This window comes from Cricetulus griseus, chromosome 2 (genome assembly GCF_003668045.3).
Source record: "Cricetulus griseus strain 17A/GY chromosome 2, alternate assembly CriGri-PICRH-1.0, whole genome shotgun sequence".
In the NCBI taxonomy this organism is placed as follows: Eukaryota; Metazoa; Chordata; class Mammalia; order Rodentia; family Cricetidae; genus Cricetulus; species Cricetulus griseus.
In genome coordinates, this window is record NC_048595.1 from 125,115,846 (window position 1) to 125,133,936 (window position 18,091).

Here is an 18,091-nt window from a genome sequence, read left to right on the forward strand (position 1 = left end):
ATGTCTGTGAATTTGAAACCAGCCTGGTCTACAAGAGCTAGTTCCAGGACCGCTTCCAAAGCCACAGAGAAACCCTGTCTCCAGGAGAAAAAAAAAATAATAATAATAATAATAATAATAATTTTGTCAGGTGGTGGTGGTGGAAGCCTTTAAGCCCAGCATTCAGAAGGCAGAGGCAGGTGGACCTCTGTGAGTTCGAGGCTAGCCTGGTCCACAAAGCAAGTTGTTCTAGGGCAGCCAGGGCTACACAGAGAAACCCTGTCTCAAAAAATGAGGGCTTCATAAAATTTTTCCTTTTAGAAATAATGTAAAGCAAATAAATTTATATGTAAAAATGTCTTAGGAAAGTAGGAGCTAATGGAATATGCCACTTCTATGTGATAAATTTCAAATTAAATTCCTGAGAGTGGCAACTGGTTAATTTTAAACATGTATGTGACCATTATAATTTGGTGCCTAGAAGATGTAAAAATATAATCACAACTATTTTATGAAAAATACATATTCATATAAGAGTGAAGATACCTCTAATTTAGTTCCTTGTAGCTGTCAAATAAATATTCTTAACTACATCCATAAAACACTCATTTACCACCTATAAGAGCACCAGTGTGTTTTTAAATCAATCCTAGAAATAAGAAGGTAGGGGCTTGTGTTTCGTGACAATGCTGCCACAATAAGGCACCATTTGGCATTCAGAAAAAGAGAAGTAAAGAATTGTAACCATGTTCTGTCACTGATGTCTTAACCATTACACTGAATGCTTGAGGGAAAGCTACTCATATTATTAATCACTTTTTACTCTTGTTCCCATCATTCTGTGCTTTTAGTTTTTCCTCATCAGTGGAAAAAATGTAGTACGAGATATGTTAAATAAACATCTTTTCCAACTTACAAGAAAGCAATCTAGAACTAAGGAGAACAGAAGCCAAGACTTTATCAGATATATCTGTCCCTGTGAGAGTGCAGAGAGGAGCAGAGAGTGAGGGGCTACTTTCTATAGGATACAGAGGCACAAAGGTCAAAACTTCCTCAGATGAAGTCATGGCTACAGCAAAATTGAGAGAACTAGGAATTTTACATTTCTCCCAAAGCTGATTCTCAGGTAGTCACACCCAATTAAATATTTCAAAACATGTCCTTAGTCACTGCTATCATCGTCATCATCATCATCAGATACGTCATTTAAAGGAGACTTCAATGACTGGCTGTAAGAGTCTGATCTAGTCGGCTGACCCGAAGACATGTCCCCAGTGGAAAGCAGGTCATAGCAGAAGTCACATATCCGCACAGGCTTAGAAGACTGGTTGGGAAGAAGAAATCTCTTTTCAGAGCAGGGACCACAAACAACAAAGCCACATTTTCGGCAGTGGTGCCGCCGATTAACTGGCGTGAACTTTGCCTTCTGACAGCGCATACACACAGTGGCCTCAGAGTCAGGAACCCAGACAGCAGCATGCTCACTACTCGGTGTCTTCCCACTTTTGGAGAGTAAATCGGTGACACACTTATTTATGTGGTTCATCCACTCTGACTTCTCGGTGGCAGTGGCAGCATACACTGCAAACGATTTAGTTGGTGTCTTAATAAGCCATCCATTCCGTAATTCTCCTTCATCTTTAATGGAATCAATGGTGACATTTTCCAAGGGAATAATGTGTTGTTTGTTGTATTTTTTCTTCTGGATGACAATGTTGCCGTATACAAGAATATCATTAAACAGGAAAAACTGCCTTGCTTTAGGCTTCTTTCTGCACAGCTTAGTCAATACTCCCTCTCCGATAAGGACCCGTCCAGGGATGGTTAAGGGTTGACCAGCGGCTCCAAAACAGTTCTCCACTATACTTATTCGTCTAGTATTTGCTTCACTGTTTGCTAGGCGATCCACCATTTTTTGCTAATAACCTTTAGGGAAAAAAAGAAAAAGAAATTACACACAGAAATAATAAATTCCTACAAGAAAAAAAAATTTAATCTACTAAGACATTGCTTTTTCCAAAGGCAAATATTCCAATATTCTTTCCTTCTAAAACAAATCACTAAGCATACTACATCTTCATTGTTTACAGTAATCCAAACTTCTACCCCTCCACAAAACACAATCCTAGTCACACAACTATTACAAAGGCTGTAGAAACATGTGGCCTAGATCACAGTCCTCCTGCCTCTACTTCCCAAGCTCAGACTACAACTATGTGCCATCATGGTCAGCACAAGTAAAAACAACAGGAAAATTAACATGTTACTTCTGCAAAATAATAAACCCAGTTCCATGAAATTGAATCTCAATGGGATGCTGGAGAACAGAAGCCTACACACTTAAATAACATGGCCACTCTTTTCCCAATAAAATGCATGTGTCCCCTGAGCTGAGGCTCTAATTTCCTTTCCTGGATTATTCCCAACTGTTTCTCAACATGCTCTCCTGCTTCCAGATTTCCCTTCTAAACCAACACTTAGGCATTGCAAAATTGACCGGTTGTTACTTGAAACGATTCCCCTTAATCTTTAATACAATAAAGTTTAGCATATAGTGTGTAAGGCCCTTAATTACCTGGTAGGTTTTTTTTTTTTTTTAAAGATTTATTTTATTTATTTATTATGTCTTCTGCCTGCTGCCAGCAGAGGGCACCAGATCTCATTCAAGGTGGTTGTGAGCCACCATGTGGTTGCTGGGAATTGAACTCAGGACCTTCGGAAGAACAGTCAGTGCTCTTAACCGCTGAGCCATCTCTCCAGCCCAGGTTTTTGTTTTTAATTGTTTTGTTTTTGAGACAGGATATCACACTATGTACCTCAGGTTGGCCCTGCACTTGCCATCCCTCTACCCTAGACCCCTAAGCACTGGAATGACAGGCATGTGTCACCACATCCAGCTATTACCAGGTTTTTGTTCTCTCCAACCTCAACCTAAGTCATTCCCTGCCTAAAACACAGTATTTGAAGAAAACATTACAATGTATAAGTGCCTTTCACTGTTGTCTTCCTTACTATTCACAACTTCAGCTTTCTAAATCTTAGTTAGCATCTCTCTTCCCGTACATTTTCCTATGCTAGACAAAATCAGAAATACTAACAGCAGCAAAAATCCATCCTCTATGTTTGTCATATTCTATATAATTCTTAGCTTTCTTTTTACCAAAGGACTGAAATCCATGCCCTCCATTGGCTGCAGTGAAACCAGAATGGCCCTCTGATAGCCATCTTTAAACTGACATGATCTGAAGTACCAAATGTACAAGATAAACAAGAACATTTTTAACAACTTTAATGATCATAGATCTAATCTCTAGGTCCAATATTGAGCTCTCTCAAGTCCCTGAACGGTGTTCTATTTCAATCACTAACCTAGTACTACTACACTAACAAACACATTGAAGAATACCAAGGTTTGAAAGGGAACTATTTAAAGACAAACACAGCTGTCCTCAACTCACCAACTGACAATACTGTAACCCTTCTGACTATTCCTGAAACTCTGTTCCCTTTCACCAAGAGGAACACTGGCATGTCCTAGGGTACTCCCAACAGTGAAGGAGACAATGAATGGCTTCAAACCTTGAAGGTCTTAACTAAGTGACCAGTCCTCTACAGCTGTCCCTGTCTCTCTCCACTCCCTCTTTTGAGACTAGTACCACAACTCAGTGACACAGTGCTTCCCTAGCCCACACAAGGCATGGGCTCCACCTCCAGCTCCTTAAGGAAAACAAAAAGTCTACTAACTTATGAAGAATATGCCAAAGAAGGGTCAGTGAGTAAAGGTTCTTGCCACCAAACCGGGTGTCCTGAGTTCAAGCCCCAGGGTGCACAAGGTAGGAGGACTGACTACCACCCAAAGTCCTCTGATCTCTACAAGCACACCTTGATAAGCAAGGTATCTACAAGCATGTGTGCACCCCCACACTAAAAAGTAAATCACAGAATTAAAATGACATGAAAAGCCCAACCTCATTTATAATTAAAGCCATTAAAATACTAAGATACTTTTATCAGATTGACAAAAAGAAAAAAGAAAAGAAAAAGGAAATGCCTAAGATGTAGTATGTGTAACAGTGTAGGGCAACAGGTACCTTTGCACTTTATAGAAAACAAGTAAAACCATCAATGCAATATCCAACCAAAAGAAACTTTGAAACAGTGAGACAGCACAATGGGTAAAGACACTTGCCAATGAGCCTAACAAACTGACTTCCATCTCAGGGACCCAAAGGAGCTGACTTGTGACTTTCTTGCATAGATCTACCCACCCACACAAATAAAACAGATTTTGAAAAATAAATTTGACTCAGTGCATGAAAATACATACAGAATATTCAGCATAGTACTATTTGCAACAAATAAGCTATGATGCATCATCCGTAATCAAATATGGAGAATAAGACAGACCTAAAGAGAGCAATAGAGTCAAGTGGGGAAAAGAAGGGAACATCACTATCCATCACCATCTCAAATCCACACTCATTTTAAACCCAAGACACTGCAGATTTAAAAAACTCACATCTTATGTGCCACTAACTAAAGTCACCAACTAAATATAGCATATTCTCAATAAAACATTTCAACTTAAAGACATAAAATAAAATTTAAAAATTTATCTTGAGATTAAGAATGCTACTAAAGCATAATCATAGCTACTCATACAATGTGAAAGTACATAGAAAATAAAATTTAAAAAACACTACAATAGAAACTCTATGAAAAGCATTAGTTATCAGATTTATATTCAGTCATTCAATGTTCTCAGACATTGATTTAGGTCCACGAAAAAACACAATACAAGCAAGTTCCCTGATCTTCAAAGGAAAACAGAAAACAAAATTCCAAACTAAGCATTAACCATTGCTATGAGCTTTCTCTCCATTCCCCCAATCCTATTCCTCCCTTCCTTCCCAGTCTCAAACTTGCAAACTTGCTATGTAGCTAGAGATAGATGTTCAGATCCCCCTGTCTTTATCCAGGCTGTTGTGGAGGCTTGCAATCCTAGCATCTGGAAGGCCTACAGGAGACCTGTTTCCAAACACCAAAGAGAAAAGAAAAAGTTGAACAGATAAATCAGAAGTCACCCCAACTACATGGTCAAGAAAGGCCTCTCTAAATTGGTAAGGGGACAGACACAAGGCTAGGCAAAAAGGGCAATTTCAGAGGACCATAGGCAGGGCAGACATGGTCAATTTTTAAAAACTAAACTACTTGTCCCCATTTAAACCAACTCCCAAACAACGAAAACAGGTTTCCTATTGTGGCCACTACAGGGATTAAAACACAAATGTGAACAGTGCATCTCCTATCTATTACATTCTGATTGAAACGGTTTCAAACCCTGGTGCATGGCCAGAGTTTCTTATGATCCCCAGAGAAGCTTCTAATATTAGCTAATATGAGCAACTCTGACACAAAGAGGCAAATGTAGCCTGGAACTGACCTGCAGTGCTGGACACTGCATCCACGGCTGCATTTCCTACCCACAGCAACCTTACACATACGTTCAGGATGAGCTCCATTTTATGAGTAAACAGCTGCAAAAGGGTTACATGACTTGGCCAAGACTGTCATAGCTACCAGGGATCAAGCCCTCTGTACTGTTATTACCAATATAATTTGGTACCATTCTACTCCCGTGGAAGAACACAAAGTTTCACTAACCTCTGGAAACGCTACACATACTGAAATACAGGAATGTAAGCAAATGACCCCAAACATCATAATTTCCCTAGCCAGTCTCCCATTACTGTTTCACTGCTCAAATTTTGCAATTTATTAAGCCCGAATTTTTATTGAGAAATCTCTCCCTATTATTATTATTGTTATTATTATTATTATTATTATTATTATTATTATTATTATTATTGTGTGGATGTGTATGGATGCCAGAGGACCACTCTATAGACAGTTCTCTCCTTCCACCTCTATGTGGGTTCTGAAGATTGACAGAACTTGGGTCACCAAGCTAGCTAGCACAGCAAGCACTTTCACCCACTGAGCCAGCTTGTGAGCTCTCCCCCATTTAAGAATGATGCAACTTGGAGAAGTCTGGGCATTAATAATTAGTATTTGGCTAGGACAAATGATTTTCAAAATTTGGCAGTTACACATAAATATACAACATACTACAAGGATACAAACACACACTCTCATGATTCTTGCAATGATAAGTGATGCATTTTATTATCTTCCTTTATTTTAATAAGTAATGTCAGCCCTCTTCTGATTTCACTGCCAGGCTGTGACCTATGTCTAAAAAGCAATGGGTGTGTAGAACCCAAGGCTTCTGGCTTTAAGCACACCCTTCCATTATCCTTCCTGGTCCTGAAACAGTTTCCATGTGTCTGACATGAAAAGCAATGGATTAGAAAATACACAAACATGCTTTACACATGCACACACATTGGGGAGAGGGGATAGTGCACAAGCTATACAGGGTGGGGGTAGCGTTCATGGGGGTAGTAGTGAAAAAAAGTCATCAAAAAGGGCATACATATCATTGTGACCCATAGACTAGACATCCCAAAGCAACACTCTTTGGTAAAACAGATAGTCTGGTTCAATTCAAGGCCGAAATTCACCACCAGCACAACCAGGCACTGAGACTGCCCAGAATGAAAGAGCACTGGTGTACCCAAGGACAGAGTCACTAGGGGCTTTACTGAGAGTCTTAGAAGAAAAAGAAGACCAAAAAATGGTGTCCAATCTGAACGCTGTCTGCTCTCCTTGGGAAAGAATACCAGAGACTATAAAGGACTAGGAAGAAAACAATTCTGTAGACAGAGTTTCTGTTCCACCTGGTCCCACTGCTGTCTAGTCCCAAATAAACACACAGAGGCTTATATTATAAACTGTCTAGCCAATGGCTCAGGCTTCTATTGGCTAGCTCTCTCTTAATTATTAACCCATTTCTATTAAATGGTGTACTGCCACAAGGCTGTGGCTTCTCCCATAATGCTCCGACATGTGATTCCTTCAGCGACTACATGGCGTCTCCCTGGTGGCCCCTCTCTGCCTTCCTCTTCCCAGCATTCTCCTAGTTTGGTAGCCTTGCCTTTACTTCCTGCCTGGCTACTTACTGGCCAATCAGCATTTATTCATCAACCAATAAAAGAAACATATTCACAGCATACAGAAGGACATCTCCCATCACAATTCCAGGCTCTGGCAGACAAGAACTGCATTTAAATTGTCCATGCATGTTTTTAAAGTAACACACTCTTCACTGGGGTACACTTAGCACATTAGAGACAAAACCAAAGACAAAGAATCCATCCACAATTAATGGAGACCCACCTGTCTTATAGATTACTGTGCTAGAAATCAGGGTGTCTCATCTCATCCTCACAGGAGTTTAGCTGAGAAGGCATCTAATTTCTTTCTTCCCTTCCTTTCCAGTTAGGGTGGCACCAAGTAGGCCCGGTGTGTCTGGAGCTCACAGAAATCTGCCTACCTTTGCCTGGGATTAAAGGCATGTGGACCATGCCTAGCCAAATGTATTTTCTTATTCATATTCTCATTTTCTGGTATTAATGAATTCTAGCATTCAAACTTAACAGGTTACAGTAGAAAAAAAACAAACTACGAGATGAAAGGCCTAGTTTAAAAAAAAAAAGCAGCAACAGTCACCTTCAATAAAATAGTAAGGTACTGTCTGTGTTTAAAATAGTGGCCTTACATAATAAGTGAGCTGGTGGGATTTCCCATTTACAGCTAATCTTATTGGCCTGAATATACCAACATGCCCACCCCAATATCCCTGCCCCCCAACTCTCTACCCCCTGGCCAGGGCTGGGGACTGGACCCAGGGCAAATGCTCTACCACCAAGCCATATCCTGCAAACTAATATTTTAACCACACATCTGACTACTGGTTTACACTGATCAATGCTTTAAAGTGAGAGTTACTGCTGAACTGAAATCTTACAGAGGAAAAAGAAGGGAGGGTAAGAATGCTGGGATGTGAAGACAAAATAAAGCTCAGTGGCAGAAAGTCTGCTCCAACATCCAGCACTGCTACAAAAAAACAAAACAACAGTAGAAAACATCCTGCCTGGAGCAAACAACTCCCTCTCAGTCCATACAGGCCTATCTACTTTTAACAGTCACATAATCTAATAACCAGCACATTAAATTATTCTGGGTAAAAGTCTAAACACAATATAAGGATAATAAAACAAAGAAATACTTGACATTTTGGCAAACTAAATTTGAGTGCATTTTACTCTTTCAATCACAAGAGGCTTATGGCATGTCCACCAAGACTCCTGTCCTGGGAGCAAATCCCTGCTAACTGGACTGTAGAGATCAACGGTGGTCTACAAAGTGAGTTACAGGACAGCCAAGGATACACTGAGAAATCCTGTCTTGAAAAACTAATAAAATAGTAATCATCATGATTCACTTTACTAAGTCAATAAATAATAAGTAAATATAAACTGAGTCAAAAAATGGGTAAGAGAGCCCAGCACCTATTTGGCAATTCATAGTCACCTGTCACTCCAGTCCCAGATGTCACACCCTCTTCTGATCTCCATAGGCACCGGGCATGAGTGTGGTACACATAAATACACGCACACACTTAAAATAATTTGATTTAAGTTAAGTAACTTTCTTGTAATTTCACAGCTAGATGTGTTCACATTTTTTTATGGGATACCAGGGGACACATGGTCTTTTCATTATTCCCTGCTACCCTCAGAAATAGTTTAGCAATGTGGACCTTTAATTGTATATCTAGGAAAGGCCACTGACAAATAAAATGAACATCAGCCAAGTGGGCTTTTATTTCACCAACAGGCCCAAATTTGGAAATGTGCTTATTCCAAATAAAAGTGGGAAGTTCCTGAAAACAAAAGTATTCCCTATAACCTGATATTATCAACAGTACCTACAGAAACAAAGCATGCTTGCTCTGGCAGCTCGCATACTAAAGGAAAATATTAAAAACCTTTATGTCCATGCCACCAAAACAACTGAACATGACCAGGAGTGACAGTAGCCTCTCAATTCGGAGGTTTGCTCTAGGATAAGCTATGTACAAAGGATTCCTGAAGTACTAAAAAGTAAAGTTCTGACTATTTAGAGTGCCAGTAAAGGTGGTTTCAAACAGGTTAGGTCTGAGGAAGAAACACATCATGCTATCCAAGAACAACAGTCACAGGTTAAGATTTTAAGGGGAAAAAAAAAAAAAAAGAAAGAAAAACAAAAGAACCACTGAGGGACTGTTGGACTGGCTGGTCTGTTTGGAAGGTCTACTCAGGAGGGTAGAACATGGCCCTCAAGTTTATTTAGACTGACTGTTGGACCAACAAGCAATATTAACATTCTCCAACTACAGCTTTGACCAGAGAACTCTCTCTAAAAAAACAGACAAGCTAGCCAGCAGAGAGACCCCAGCCTCCTGCATTCTTTCTTCCCCATCTTGACCTGTTCCATGCTCTCTGCTAAACATAAACCAGACCATCACCAGCAGCATGCTCTGGGCTTCCCCACCTCTGCACTCAGCACTCACAACCCTAGTCCTCTAGTCTCTCTGCTGAAATTTCACCAGCACCTCAAGAGGTCCTCAGACCAAAAGCTAGACACTATTTTACCTTTAAGTTTCTACACCAAATAGCAATACTTTATTATATACTTCATTAAAATTCAGATACATGTTTACTCCAAATAGTTTGGGAGTTCCTGAACACAAAAACAGTATTTCCTAAAATTATGTATTCCCAACAGCACCTGCAAAATTGCTGCATTCTACATGTCAGAATAGGCACTGAGCTGAATATGAGCTGCACTTACAGTAACAGCAGCTTCTCAAACTGGAGTTCGCTGAAAATCAACTACATCTTTAAAGCCCACCAATCTTCAAAGAAAACAGGAACCGCTCCCCACACATCAAGCACTTCCCTGAATCCAGATTTTAGATTGACAAGCAAATGTAATCCAAACTATATCTAATTATGAATTCTAAACATCCAGCCTGGAAGTTCCATTTAAAAAAAAAATCCTCAATATGTCACGATAATCTGTAAGAGTTCTTATCTCTCTAAAAAGCACAGCTGCTTTGTCAATACAAAGTGATGCTAGAAGCATATTTTCACCATCAACAAAACTGAGCTGAAAGTGCCCGAGAGCATCACAGTGCTGGCAGCTTAGAAAGAGCTGAGCAACACTGCAAATGGGGGGGGGGGGTTTCCAACACTTTCTTCAGCATCCTTCAAAATGCTTCTGATTTGCTCTCTGTATTTATATTTGGTAGAAAAAAAGAATGAACAAGACACAGGGAATGAAGGATTTACAATAAAATTTATAACATGAAGCACAATTGGTTAAGTATTATAATAAAAGTCAAAGCAGGAAGTGGGGGGAATAAATATGGGGCACACATAATTTACCATTCTAACACCTGAAAGAATAAGTGAAATTTCAAAAGGAAATACACACAAACACAAAGAAAATGAAAACAAAACCTGCTGAGCAAAGGCACAAAGCCTGAAGTAAGTGGTTCTTTTTGTTAAGCTAATACACACAGTTGCAGTACAGGATCTAGGAAGCCATTGGAGTTAGAGGGAAGAGAAAAGCACAAGATACCAGACCAAGATACCAGACTACACTATCTTAGTTCGAGGACTTCCTGCTTTTGGAAGGACTGGCCTGATTTGATCTAGGTTTTCCTAAAATAACTATGCAAACAGTAAAAAAGCCACTGCTGTGGAAGGAAGAGAAGAAAGCTGGACCTAAGCGCTGGGTGTGGACTCACATGTAGAAGGCACAAGCAGGAATACAGCTCTAAGCTCCAGTCAGGCTGGGCTACATACATGAGGTTTTAGGGCCTGAGCCAGAGTAAGGGGAAGAAGTTGGGGGTGAGGTTACTATGATTAACTGCATGTAAAGCTAAAACTAACCTCCAGGTTTGAGATGTAGCTCAGTAGTAGTGCCCACACAAAACACTGAGCATGGAGAGAGGATGGAGGGTAAGTATAAAATGAGCCTATGGTTTAAGTAATGTGGGAACAAATAAAATCATTGATAATGTCAATGGATTTCAAGTAGTAAAACAGTCACTAGCCATGTGGCACCATACAAAACTCTAGTAAACCATCACTCAAAACCAAAAATCTTGTAGTGGAAAAAAAAAAGACAGTTATAACCTCAAGTTTATACAAGAAAGTATATATAATTCAGGTATGTTTCTATAGGAAAGAGAATGATGCAAGTAATTAACAAAGAAAAAAATTGGCCTCCATGGGGGCACACACCTTTAATCCCAGCACTCAGGAGTCAGATATAGGTGAATTTCTGTGAGTAAAAGGCCAGCCTGGTCTACAAACAGACTTCCAGGCCAGCCAGGGCTACACAGATTCTGTCTCAAAGACAAACACCCCCCCCCAAAAAAAAAAAAAAAAACCTGGGAGGAAAGGGGTCTGGTCTCCCAGCAATGTATTAGAAACTGAGGAATAAAATGTGCACTTAAAGGCTAAACAGCAGAGAAGCCAGCTAGTTACACGGAGAACACACAAAGATGGTCTTAGGGTTAAGAGTTGAGCAGTGATAATTCTGACCATGTGGACATCTAGGCCCAAATCTTGAAACCAAAGAAGTAGGTTCTCCTACAAGATAAGCCCAGGGCTACCTTTCCAGTCCAAATAGAGCTGCTGGGTACCATCAAGGTATGCATGCCACTACTGTACCCTTGGGGTTAGTGTGCCATGCCAGTTGTTATGGTTCAGAGCCATCATAGCTAGGTAGGTTGCTTCCCTCCCTTGGAACATGGTGCCTTCTAGGACCAAGCTAGTCTTCAGGGAGGAGGCCTTCAGGTCAGATCCAGCTCAGGTCCCTCTGTCCTGTGTCAAAGTGTAATCTTTGGCAATAGGGATTTACCTTCCACCTCAGGGAGGCAACCAAGGGCGATACTAATAGTCTGGGAGTCTCTTTAACACCCTGGCCAGCAATTCAAAACATTGCTTCTTACGCCTGGTGTTGGAATTTTTGTTACTAGCACTTTACTAAACCAGCTTAATTTCTAACTCCGTTCTAAATATTTATTCCTATACTCACTGATGAGTGTAGTTCTCACCCCTCATTAAAGAAACTTCTCTTTGCAACAGACTGAGGACTTTACAGAAAACCAAAACCAATCAAAATGCAAGAAACAAGACATCACAGTATGGTGCCCAGTCTCAACTGACATAATATAATTCTTGTATCTTGGACTCATGGATGATTGCAGAAAAAAGGGCAGAAAGACTGTAAGAGCCAGAGAAACTGGAAGTTGCTGTGAGATTGTGTCTCCTACACCCCTGAAGTTTCATCAACATGGCTGCCTAAACAAGACCTGAACAACAGTGACATCAATGGACATGCTAAAATGGAAGGAGAAAGTTCCTAGGGTGTCAACCCTAGACAGAGAACTACAGGTAACAGGAATGCTGAGAGCTGGAAAATGGTCTTCCCCAGCAAAGAGCCTCCTAATCAGTTATCCAATACAAAGTGGTCAACCCTGAGATCACACACAGGTAACAATTCTCAGGAAAGCAAATTTCACTTATATATTCAGGAACATACATACATACATGCATACATACATACAACCAAAGAAAAAGAGGCCACAAATTTGAGGACAAGGGCAGTGTGAAGCAGGGAAGGGAGGAAATGATGTAACTATAATTTCAAAATTTAAAATCATTCTTTTAAAAAAGTAGGTCAAACTATTTGGAAGGGCAGGTAATGGCATATATGTCCACCCTAGAAAAAGAGACACCTAGTCCCAAGCTGGGAGAAGGAAAGCAAGCAGGAAGTACAGTGGTGGAGTACTAAAAATATTTTTTACATTTGTGTGTGCGCATGTGCCCTCAAGTGCGAGTGCAGGCACGCATGCTCACGCTTGGTCACATGAGTACCAGAGCAACCAAATGCAGATCAGAGAACAATTTGCAGAAAGTGTTTCTCCTTCCACAATGTGGATTTCAGGGATCAAACACGGATCATCAGGCCCAACAGTAATAGCATTCAACTGTTTAATCACCTTGCTGTAGCAAGAGTATTAATTTTGGTAAAAGAAATAGAAAGCATCAAACTAAAGCTGGGTGTGGTGGCACATGCCTATAATCCCAACATTTGGAGAAGTGGAGGCAGGAGGATCAAGAGTTCAAGGTTATCCTCAACTGCACAGTGAGAGGACTGCCCAGCTATGTGAGAACTGCTCTTGCAGAGGGCCAAGGTTCTTGGCATGGATATTAGGTGGTTCAGTCACCTATATATAACTCCAGCTCCAGGGAACCCATCAACCTCTTCTGGCCTCCACAGACACCTGCTCTCATGTGCACATATCCATACACAGATAAGCATAAGTACACATAATTAAAAATAAAGTTTGAAAAAACAGACAAAATCAGAGAATATAAGATTGGAGAATTTAGATTTGAATATACAGGCAATAGGGGCCAAAGGTTTTTGTTTTGTTTTTTAAAAACAGCACACAGGATGAAGTAAAGAGAATATAAAGCACAAGACTGAAAGCAAAGAAAGCAGAAGAGTATTACAGCAAAAAAAAAAAAGTAATCAAAGTAAAATACATCCTATACATGCGTAACAACATCAAAGTAAAACACAGTGTTTATGTAATTAAGACATGCTAATAGAAACATTTTTAAAAGGGTAACAAAAGCATAAAAACAATGGATAGTGGAAGTAAAAACAATGAAATAAAGGGCAGGGGCTGAAAAGCAGTAGATACAATTCAGGAACTGACTGAATTCAGGGATGAAAAGTGAGCTAAGACCCTGTGAAAGTTGAAGTAAAGCCTGTGGTGTTCTGTTAAATGTTGCAGGAGGAAGAAACCGGTTTGGCTCAGTTATCATGAAGTCCTTCAGGGAATCCACTTGTCAAACAGAAAACTCAGCACGTGCAGGTTCCAGAACACAGGGGGATTCAGTAGTCATCCATACAGGAGGTAGTTGCTAAGTGGAAAACTCAGTAAGATGATACTACTGTGTGCCAAGCACTTACACAAACAACTCAGTGACTCTTCACAAGCTTTTGAAGCAAACTTGTGTCCATTTCACAAATGGCTCCAGTGGAGCTCAGAGAATGAAGTGACTTGTTCAAGAACCTAGCTAGTGAAGGAGCAAAGGCCAAGCAGGACTCAGGCTATTCGTCCAGTCTGCGCTGAGTTCCAGCTGCTTTCTTTCTAGTGTGCTCACAGCAAGTATTAAAATGCCTTCTATTTTCCTTCCAGGTCCTCCTCAAATCGTGTACACTATAGACTGAGAAACCTCGGATGTTTGAGGTCAGCCTGAGCTTCATAAGGAAACACTCTCCCAAAAAAGGAAAATACCACCAACAACAAAAACATAAATTAGGTACAGTAGGGGAAGGACTAGAGGCATGAAGATTGGGAGCCTAAGGTTATCCTCAACTACATATGGTGCTGGAGGGCAGCCTAGGCTACGTGAGACCCTGTCTCAAAAAAACAAACAAATATACAGACTAAAAAAAGACTTATCTTAGGTGAGGACAAGAAATTAATCCAAATTTTACAGTCCTTACAAAATTATAAAACACCTAGAAAAATTTCACTACTTAAATTAGCAGTGCAAAAGCACACTTAGGAAGCATTCTTATTTATACATCAGCCTGAGGACTGCTACAGAAGCAAAGAGCTTGTATGTAAAGCTGAGTCTCAAAGACTATCAATAGAAAAGCAGATTTATTCACCTTTCAATGATCACTGCCTCTGAATCAAAATTCTAAGACAATTATGACAAAACCACAACAAAATGTGTTTAATTGAATGGTATATATACACAAACATAACCTTCTCATTTTCTAGGCATTAATGTTTCTATTAAGGGCAAAATATTCAGTCACACTTTAAAGCAGTGATGTCATCCTTTCAAAGTTCATCCTTAGCTTCTCTCCACTCATCACAATTACATGTCAGTCATTATCCAATTGGAAATTTCATAAATATTCAAGTCTGTATCCCCATCAAAGTTCAGTTACCAAAGTTAATTATTTTTAGAAAGGAAGAGTCTGACCACAATCTGTGGACTTCATGGAGTTCACAGTATGAAGCAGAAAGACAACAGAAGTTTAACAACTGTCCCACAGAAATGACAATCTAGTAAATTCATGAAGCATATTTACAAGGAATCCATTCAAACCTTTCCTGAGCATCTGCTATGTTCTCAGCTTGCTGGAGAGAGACAAGCAAAGAGTACCGCACTCGATGCCCACTGTCAAGGACATGCCACAGAGCTAAGCAATGCTTCCAGGACCCTGTGGGGGAAGGGAACTGAGTTGTGGGGAACAAGAGGAAGCACAACCACAATGTGGGCAGAAAGGCTTCAAAAAGTACAGGAGAGAGGTTGTTTTGGTTCTGTTTGGGTTTGGTTTTGAGACAAGTTCCCACTTTGCATCCCAGATCAAACTCTGCAATCCTGCCTCAACGTGCTGGGATTACAGGCATGCTCCACTATAACACCCCAGCGTTAACAGAATGTTTGCAAGGGGAAAAAAATCTCAACAGCATAGCCTTGCATTTTCAGCTCCTTGGGAGACAGTTATACTAGAAAGCTAAATCCAAATCAGAAGAGGAGGTACAGGAAAGAAGAAACAAGATGGGCAAAGAAGGCCCCATAGGGATATTAGTATAAGACTTCACTTAACGATCAGCTTGACTGCTAGATTTGTGACATCGAAGTCAGGTAACTCCTTTCTTAATAAATAAATAAATAAATTTTTGTGAAAGAATTAATGTTTATGATATAATTGACCTGACAATGCAGCAAAGTAAAATAATTTTTTTAAAGAACCAAGGAAGGTGACAAATATAAGAAGGTACTTTTACCTATTAAAGAATGAAATGAGGGGGCATCGAGACAGCTCAGTGGGTTAAGGCACTTGAGGCCAGGCCTCACAGCCCAAGGTGGAAGGAGAGAAACAACTCCCAAAAGTTATCCTTTGACTTCCACACCTTGACACATGACTGCCTGCACACCCTCGTGCACACACAAATAAATAAATAAACAAACAAATAAATGATAACTAAAGGTGGCTCAGAAAGAAAAGTGCTGGCCCCCAAGCCAAACCACCTAAGTTGGATCCCATAACTCACGTGGTGGAAAAAAGAAACTCTGGTAATTTGTTTTGACCTCTCCACAAGTGCTCTGAGGATGTGTGCCCCCCCCCCAACACACAAATGAGTGTTTTTTTTAAGTAAGAGTAAAAATCGACACATTTTAGGGCTTTTGCATTAAGAGCCTTTTAGCCCATTTAATGTAATTTTAAAGCTGTCTTTATTTTTTTTTTAAATGATATTCATTGACTAGGCTTAATCATGTTGTACACCAGTTTCGTCTGGGGGAGGACGATTACATGTGCTTTCCAAACAAGCAACTTAATACCATCCACCTCCCAATGCTATCATGACCCACGGTAATTAAAAATAACCTTTGTTAATTCTGAATTAAGCCGAGGCCCCCATAAGCTACAAGAGTACAGAAAGAGATAAAGGCCAAAACTCACGCACCAATAAGGAACCAAAAGGAAAAAGAGTGGAAAAAAAAAAAAAAAGAAACGTCAAGATCACGTCACCCTATTCTGTTTGTGTGGTTGGGTGGTCTGGAGGGGGGTTTATTCTGACAGGCTCACTCTGTAGTCCAGGCTGGCCTCGAACTCAAGGATCCTCCGGCCCCAGTCTGCTGAGTACAGCCAACATACTGGACTTTATTCTTAAGAAAGTAACATATGCCTTAACTTCTCAAGTGAACGTTCATGTCTAAATGTTTCTTTAATGAGTCTCTTAGGCAAGGTAAAAAAAAAAAAAAAAAAAAAAAAAAAAAACAAAGAAGGCATTTACCAATTTCACGTACTAGGAGTCTGAATTGCTGCTTAGGTGTAACCTGAATTTTCTTCATTTCCACTGCACACTGAACACAACTTACAGCTTTAATATTCTAGGAGTATACAAGGCTACTCCGAACAGCTTCGGGAACCAGATCTCACCTCTAATAACGTTTAAAAAAAAGAGTCAGCAAAAGATCATAAAACTTTAAACACTCCAAATAGCTTGTAAGCCATTGCTTTAAATATCTTGTAAGCCGCTGCTCCCATCAGAGCCAATTTCTGCGGTGCCATTTTCATATAAAGTCATACAAAATACGCTGCTCAAGTCACAGCGCGCCCCTGACGCCCAGAGCCTGCGAAGTTTTCAGACCGCACGATCTGGGGGCCAGAGTGCTGGCGCCCCACAACTTCGGGCACGACGCGGGGTCCCGTCCCCAGCCGCCGTCCCGGGTCCCTGCCCTCGGGCCGGCGTGCCGCGGACGGGCGCGGCGGGACCAAGGCGGTTCCAGCCCGAGCGCCAGCCCGGAGGGGAGCCGCCCGGGAGCGCCCCGTTTCCCACAGACCCCAACATGGCGTCGGCCGCCGCCGCCCGGGCCAACACCTCCCCGCGCCGCGGCCGGTCCCGGCCCGCGGGAGCAGGCGCCCGCAAACTTTCCTTCCCCCTCCGCAGCCCGCCGCCGCCCTGCGCGTCCCGATCGACCCCCGCGGCACCTACCCGGCCCGGCGCGGGCGGCGGCGCCGAGGCTGCGACTCGTCCTCGTCGCCGACTCCAGCCGCGGACTCTGCCTGTGCCCGGGCCCCAGCTTCGCACGGTGTGTGGGGCCCCGCGAGGCCGGCGCGACGGGGACGCGACGGGCGCGAACGCTCGCAGGTGACTTCACCGCCCCTCCTGTCGAACCCGACAACGGCCGCCCCGCTGGCCTCCCTCCTGCGCGCGCACCGGCGCGCCCTCGCTCAAGCGCCAAACACGGGCACGAGCACATCCGCCCTGCCCTTTCTTCCCGGTTCCCTCGCCCCGCCCATCGCCTTGCCCCGCCCCCATCCCCGCGCGACAGGCCTGAGGGGCGGGGCCGTTGGCGGAGACCACACCCACTGGGGGGACCTCCCGGGGCGGGGCTGCGGGGCGCACTTCTCTGCTCCGAGGTGACGCGCGCAGAGGCGGGCCCGGGCAAGCCTGGGTCGCCTAACCTGACTTTCCTGACTCGCGCTAGCCTTGGGAAAGAGCTGTGGAGCGGTCCGCGAAGTTCTCGGGAAGAATGGACGG

General features: G+C 41.9%; 1 protein-coding gene across 1 annotated transcript; it reads right to left on the reverse strand.

Annotated features, from left to right (window-relative positions):
* Positions 1-212: 212 nt before the first annotated feature.
* LOC113834415 (pleckstrin homology domain-containing family F member 2) lies at positions 213-17,824 on the reverse strand. Its single transcript, XM_027403494.2, has 2 exons — positions 17,543-17,824; positions 213-1,905 (listed from the first exon to the last, which is right to left on the reverse strand). The coding sequence occupies exon 2, from the start codon at positions 1,889-1,891 to the stop codon at positions 1,142-1,144; it is 750 nt and encodes a 249-aa protein (XP_027259295.1). The 5' UTR covers positions 1,892-1,905; positions 17,543-17,824; the 3' UTR covers positions 213-1,141.
* Between the last annotated feature and the right edge of the window lie 267 nt (positions 17,825-18,091).

Bases quoted from the DNA above. Each gene is read 5' to 3' on its own strand.
- LOC113834415 (XM_027403494.2), bottom strand. From the start codon at position 1,891: ATGGTGGATCGCCTAGCAAACAGTGAAGCAAATACTAGACGAATAAGT.